This window comes from Xyrauchen texanus, chromosome 27 (assembly GCF_025860055.1).
Source record: "Xyrauchen texanus isolate HMW12.3.18 chromosome 27, RBS_HiC_50CHRs, whole genome shotgun sequence".
In the NCBI taxonomy this organism is placed as follows: domain Eukaryota; kingdom Metazoa; phylum Chordata; class Actinopteri; order Cypriniformes; family Catostomidae; genus Xyrauchen; species Xyrauchen texanus.
This window is the reverse complement of record NC_068302.1, coordinates 27,766,062-27,773,337: the sequence shown is the minus strand read 5'-3', so window position 1 is coordinate 27,773,337 and position 7,276 is coordinate 27,766,062. Positions and strand designations below refer to the sequence as shown.

Sequence of the window (7,276 nt, the reverse complement as noted above, 5' to 3'; positions counted from 1 at the left end):
ACCTTACTGACTGTGTTGTATGGAAGCTTGTTTTGACCATGGTTTATTACTTTATTTCTGTCTTGATCTAGACAGAACTAAAGTTGTTTTATTGTATCACAATTGTCTCGGGATTAATACATAACAAAAGTTGTTTTCTAAAGATCTCAACTTAAGTGTCAAGTGTAATCAGTTATTAATTTGCTCTCAGATATTTATTTTATTTCTTAACAGAATACAGTGACTCATGTGAAGCCTTTGAGCCTTCACTTGGTTATTACTTAATTGTAAACATTCAATTTGGTTAACAAAAGACAAAAAAGACATAATAGCATTAATAATACATTTTATTGCTTCAAAACTTTGTCAGCAACAGCAGCTTAATGGTTGCGCTTAGTTGTTTTGATCACCAGATGGCAGTAAAGTGAACCATGTACAGAAGATTAAGTAGCAAACCCAATTTCAATACATTTGTAACGAAAGCCACATAGCTTCAGAAAACTTCATTTTCCCATCACTACTTCATGGATGGCGGATGATGACTGAGACATGCAGGTCAGCAGGCATGTGATTCACTAGACAAAACAGAGATAAAATCCATCTCAACCTAGATAAACCCTGATGAAGATGAAGATGCTGCGCCTGTGACATTGAGTCGCTGTAGGTGCAAAAAGGTGTTTTATCGTGAGAACTGTAAGTTAAAATCATGAGAACACAGGAGAAAACTAAGTCACGATCATGAGAAAACAACATTTGTTATGTTGAGATGATGAGAAAATTAAGTAATTATCATGACAAAACAAGCCAGACAAAGTAGTGTTGTGTATGAAGTTACCTCATAAAGAAAACTGGTTTCAATCTGGCTTCCAAAGCACTTGAAGTCATGTCTAATATCTCAAACAAATTTCAGCAAAAAGATCATTAAGCAAATATTTAGTGACTACAATGCTTATTTCTCTACAGACGTTGAGTCATAAGTGAAAAAGTAAAATAAGATTCCAAACACTTCTTCAGACAAATTTTTTCCCATTTTCACCAACCAACGAACTGCATGCACAGGACTAGTAGCTATAGGCAATGCTGCCTTCAAAAATCGATCAGATGAAATGTAGACTGGATATCTCTGTATAGGCAAAGGCTACATTAGTATTATTATTATTTGTACTATTTTGGACACAGCTAATGCAATGAAGAGCTCCACACAGGGCTAATTAATATTATTAATGTAAGTCAGCCGATTTGGCCTATATTTTTATTGCTCTACCTAATTGATGTATCTCCTTATCCAAAGCTAAAGCTTTACAGTGCATACATAAATTTAGTTTGAAATGTAATGAGTCAAAGTATTCACAGTAGTGGCTGTTTTTTTAATAGATGCTTTTTAAACTATAGTTTCATGTTTCTGATCCCAGGGCCATTATAAAGGTGGTTTAGCCTGTATTTTTTTGTGTTGCTGTGGAGGTCTTATCACTGCCCAATGTCCTGGCTGGGACAGTGTCATGGTGGAAAAAGGGGGAATGTGTAGTGTCTGAAAATGCTGTCTTATGGGCTGTATCCTCATGACAGATAACTTTGCTGTAGGGGGCCTTAAAGATGACATCATAATGGGTGATCATAGAGCAGCAGTAAGCATTATCTGTAACAAGTTTTTTAAGTAACACATTTTGTTTTAAACTATTCTAATGATACCTTTTGATCCTTTTTTAAGCTTTATGCACTATTGTTTTTTAAAAATGGACCACTAAATTCATTTATATCACCTCAATTTGTGTTCCTCTTAAGGAAGAAAGTCATTCAGTTTTGGAATGGCATGTGTGAGTTAAATATGAGAGGTTTTCTTTACTTAAAAATAATAAAGCATATTTTTGAAACCTATGAATTTATCATTTATCCAATTGATCAAATAATGCATTAACTGCTCCTTTAAGGTATTTTCTGATGTGCAGGCCTTTATGTTCTATTTAAAGACAAAAACAAACAACACATTGTATTAATGAAACTTGTTTTGTCCTTTAATTATTTCTGCCTGATTCGGACTGCATTGATTGGACAATGTGCAGTGCTCTGTGCATCTTATTGGCTCTTCTGAGTCGCTTCCTGTTTGTAGTCCATGATGTGCTGAAGGTGTGGCACATGGTGGAGGAGACTGGAGAACCTACCTATTGGCTGCTGTTGGGTGTGGCACTTCTGGGGATCGAAATGGCCATCACAATCAAATACACACGTAATGCGGAATGGAAATGTGATGATGACCTCAATGATACTATCGTAGTGCTTACAAGATACAGTGATTATATTTTAATAGGGAGATTGTTAACTGAGTCTTGTATAATGTACTGGGCCTGATGTCACTGAAATTCTTGCACAGTTTTAAGACCTGCTTTGTCTTGACACTCTCTGCCCTTCACAGAATTACTCCAAACGTGCTGTTATAAAAAGACATGCAGCTCAGAAGCAGGGTGCCGTGATTAACACTAACGAGAATGTGGAAAATTACACTCTCTTTTCTTGAAGCTCTCTGCTCTTCAGTCTGTCTTGCAGGGACGAGTGATAATAACCCCTTCTCTCAGTACAACAATGCAAAAATAACCGTTGCATTTACACATAGCAGCACATGATCGCATTCAGTCTGATTTATGTATTACTAGGCTGAATTATGTACAGTACATGGAGATTGCTGTGATAGAAATTTGTTAATGAGATTCTCCCCTCCCTCTGTCACGGACCGAAGACCTGCTGAGAACATCGTCCTTTTCATCATCCCCTTCACTCTGCCTTTATCTCCGTCTCTACCTTTCAATCTCTCCTTTTCTTTCACTCTCTCCCACTGCTCCCTCACTCTTTCACACACACACACACATGCACACACACACACACACACACACACACACACACACACACACACACACACACACACACACACACATTCTCTACACTACACTACACTACAGTATGCTTTGAAGTCTGCTCTTTAGAGAGGCTTGCCTATGTCAGTGGGGATTTGCATAGCTAATGGGAGTAATTTGCAGTCTGCGTTGGGCTGGTGTGCCTGCAGTACTGGACACTATGGTGTCACACAGCTTTACCAGCCAATTAGAAGCATCTGACATAGCCTTTTGGTGGCTTTATTATGTAGACAGTAAAATATACTCTGCTGAAAAGACCAGCATTGTATGGGATGCTGGTATAATGTTGTCTCAACCAGTCTTTTTAATACAGTAGCTTAACCAGCAAGACATTCTTGGTAAACCAGCTTTAAAAAACCATGCTGGTCAGTCAACCTCTCCTGCTCAGTTTGGCAAGGCTATGCTAGGTGACCATCTCATGATGGAAAGAGACCATGCTGGTCTAATGGCTTTTCAGCAGGCCATCCATCCATCCATCCATCCATTCATCCATCCATCCATCCATCCATCCATCCATCCATCCATCCATCCATCCATCCATCCATCCGTCCGTTCGTCCATCTGCCCATCCATCCATCCGTTCATCCATCCATCCATCCATCCGTCCGTCCATCCATCCATCCATCCATCCATCCATAAAGTGATGTTCTCTTCACTCTTCTGCAGGTTCTCCCCAATGGTCTTTCTATCCCTGAGCACTGGTATTCCCTCTGTTTGGTTCGGAGCTGAATCTCCTACAATCCAACCTGTCAATACCAGCACAAACTCTGTCCTTGAATTCTTCTCCCTGTTCCCTCTGTGTTAAAAGCATTACAATAAAACTCAGATATTCAGACTTGACCAGTAAAAATACATTTAGCTTTGAGCAAAACCACTCATAATCTCTCTCTATTTCTCTCTCTCTATGCTGAGCTTGATTTTTCTAAATCTTTTCAAAATATTTTACTGTCAAACACACTGTGGCAAGGAGGAGGCTAATCAAGCTGACAAGAGGGATATAGTCTGCCGGAGGCGGCAGTTCGAGAGAGAGAGTGCTACAGGCAGCTACCCTGTATGTGTTTATGCTTGTGTCTTTTTGTTTATTTAAATATTACTTTGATGCTTTGACTGGTTCTCGCCTCTTCCTTTCGCCGTTAACACCTCTTTTGTCAGCCAGGGTTTATTGGGAGGTCTGGACCATGTACCCAAAGCATCTATTGCAGCTGTATGAGCCACAGTCCTAAATCTAGCCCATTTCCCCTCGACATCTGTAGGATTGGGGGACGATGCCAAACCCAGTCGCAGGCAATGATGAAATTCTCGCTTGCAACTTCCATCAGCTAGCTGAGACCATGCAACTAAGGGTTTGAATGGTGACCTGGGTGTACACCCACCACCGGAGTGGAAGAATGGCAGGCGCATCTTACAGATGACAAGTCAATGGTCAGTGGTCAGATCAGCTCCACGGTAGGTTCTGGAGTGAAGGACATTTGCCCGCAGCCACTCTTCCATCACTATTTAGTCCAGCAGATGTTCTTGCTTTGACCCGGCATGCATCCATGATGTGGTGTGGATGCGCCTATGCCGTAACAGCGTTTTGGTAATTACAAGCCCATGGGCTGCACAAAAATATAGCAGCCTCCTGCCGTTGTTATTGAGCTGATCTGGCCCATGCCTTCCAATCACTCCAGACCAGCATCCTGGCCAACTCGGGCATTGAAGTCACCCAACAAGATGACTCTATCCCGAGGGGCCATTTTAGATAGCACCTGTGACAGGAGGTCATAGAAGGCATCTGACTCATTGGCCTTGCCTGCATCAGTCCATGGATGTTCGTCTCAAGTGGGGACATAAGTAACCATGACCACCACTCCTCAAATCTGTTTGATGGGAAGGTGAGACCAAAGTATCCTGAGGCTTACAGCTTCCCACACCTCACCTCACCGCCATGCTCCCACGCCCCCTTCATTCTTTTCTTCAGAAGAAGAGCCACTCCCTGTTGTTTGGCAGTCTCCTGCCCTGAGTAGAGGACTGACCACCCCTCATGGTGGCAGGAGCCAGAGCCGGTCCACCGGACCTCCTGAATACCACAGAGATTCAGGCGGTACAGGTCCAGCTCCCAACAGAGGAGTGGCCGCCTCTCCTCCGCAGTGAGCATTCTAACATTCCATGAGCCCCGAGTATAAGAATTCAGTCTCCTGGCTCCGGCAAATGGGATTTGTCTCCCCGGGGCCTCCGGCACAAGCTTAATAAGTTCTTTACATCGTAGTTTAGTGGTAGTTAATGGAAAAGGTTGCTGGGTTACCAGCCCCTCGCACCCATCCAGAGCCCCCATTTGACCGCTGTGGTGGTTACAAACACCATGAGGAGGAAAGGCCAATCGGAATTGAACCTCCCCCCACAGCAATGTCCACGACAGCATTGCCTGTCCGGCACCACGAGGAGGTAGGTTTTTTTTTGCTGGACTTTTGTGGGGGTGGTTTGCCGGTGTTTGTGGGCCCACACACACTCACACTCTCACACACCAACTCGTTGCAGGCCTGTTAGTGGCTTGAGAGAATTATGGCCTTAAAAACACACAAATGGCCTCTTCCCTCTAAAGAGCACACCAAATAAAATGTATATCACCTGAACTCCTCTTTGGAATCCAAACAAACCCAAACGATCATCCACGAACTCCACGTAGATCAGCGATCTGTCCGTAACCACTCTCAGCAGCCAAATCTTCTTCCTCTAAACGTCTGTAGTTTTCTCGAACTCCGATACTCTTCGATGTACACAGTTCTCTCTCACGTGGATCTCTGATGAACTCACATGTCTTTGTGTTGCGCGGTGCAGCGAACTTGGTTCAAACTAAGTTATTTAAACTTTCATAAACAAAATAAAAGCAATCACTCACATAAACAGTGTTATAAACACTTATCACCTTACGAGATGAAACTCAACATTAAACATTCTTTACCGTAAACGCACAAGCAAATATTATGACTTATGCCATCTTCTCTCTCTTTTCCTGTATCCAATCACAATCCATATCCTCTCATAGAGGCGGGGTTAAACTAAATAAACGACCAATCATCAATTAAATTAACAAACTTGCTGGCACAAACCATAAAACATACTTAATTAATTATTTATTTAACTAACAAGAAACTAACCTCAAAATAAACATTATTCATTAGATGCACATTATTTATGTTAATATTATCTTAGAATAATAATGCCAACCATAAATAAAATAAGAATAACCCTACCCGGGTTGCACTTATGAGAAACCAAATCATCTCAGTTGTCCTCTTTCATTAATTTATCCTCTCATGGATCTTTTGTTCGGGCACTCCAATGAGTCAAAGCAGTCATTTTCCTTATAAACCGTTTGAAGAAACCTTTTTAATCTGGTTTACAATAATATCTTAACAACATATTTGATTCATCCATTCAAATTACCACCATCTCGCAATCTGCTTGCAGTGTCTCCTCTGTTACCATAGTGATAAGCCTATGTGTGTGTGTGAGACAGGGGTTGTCAGAACCTGATCCTGAAAACTGGTGGAGGCTCTGGTGCAGACCATGCTGATCGTTCTGGTTCTGGGCTGCTGGCTGATGCCAAAGGGCGTCAAGAGATCAGCTCTCTCAACTGCTCATGGTTTACGTGGGTCTTGGTGCCAATATCCTGGACATGTTTGACACTTTCAAGGAGCCACAGGTGAAGACCAAGAAGGCAGTGATCATTGTTGGACTCAGTTTGTTCTCCTGGGTCTTGATGCAGTTTCCACTTGTTCTTACCCAGACGAGCAAATCCAGTGTGAGGCCACCCACCCAACTGTGTTAGCTGGCTGTACTATTTCCTGCTGCTCTATTGAAATCTGGAGCATTTTGTGGTGTCTGCAGGATGGAGCATTCCTTATTTACCTTATTTACTTGTCATGGTATGTGTGAATGTTCTGAACCAGCTGATGATCTTCTTCACTTACAAGATCATCCTCATTGTTTTGCAACCTCAGAGGTTTTGGAAGTTTAAACTTACTCAAAATGAAACCGTATCATCAAGTTTTAGATTCTTAGATTTTACTTAGTAGTTTAGTATATTAGTACAGTAAAAGTAGTGCTGGTTGCTGTAACTTTAGTGACCACCAGTTGGCAGTGTGAACATACTCACTGTAAGAACCGCGCTACCATGACACGTTTTTATGACGCCTCCTCAACTTTACCCTGACATCACCCTCTGTAAACAGCTCTATCTAATTGTCACAAGCAGGCTCTTTTAGCATTATCTATTGTTTTCAATTATTCTCCAACTAGTTATTTTATCTGGAATAATAAGGATATTTCTTGTTTTTTTAAATGTGGTTTAGAAATAGTATTGAAATTGTGAGCCAATTATTCAATAAGGATGATCATCTGCTCACATA

The 7,276-nt window shown here is 41.5% G+C and overlaps 1 protein-coding gene across 1 annotated transcript; it reads left to right on the top strand.

The window, feature by feature from the left end:
* Nucleotides 1-2,031: 2,031 nt before the first annotated feature.
* On the top strand, nt 2,032-6,940 carry LOC127620679 (transmembrane protein 26). Its single transcript, XM_052093875.1, is given in 9 exon segments — nt 2,032-2,221; nt 3,551-3,605; nt 3,607-3,683; nt 4,103-4,134; nt 6,385-6,412; nt 6,415-6,478; nt 6,480-6,691; nt 6,694-6,788; nt 6,791-6,940. Coding segments are annotated over 9 exon segments (903 nt in total).
* Nucleotides 6,941-7,276: the final 336 nt, after the last annotated feature.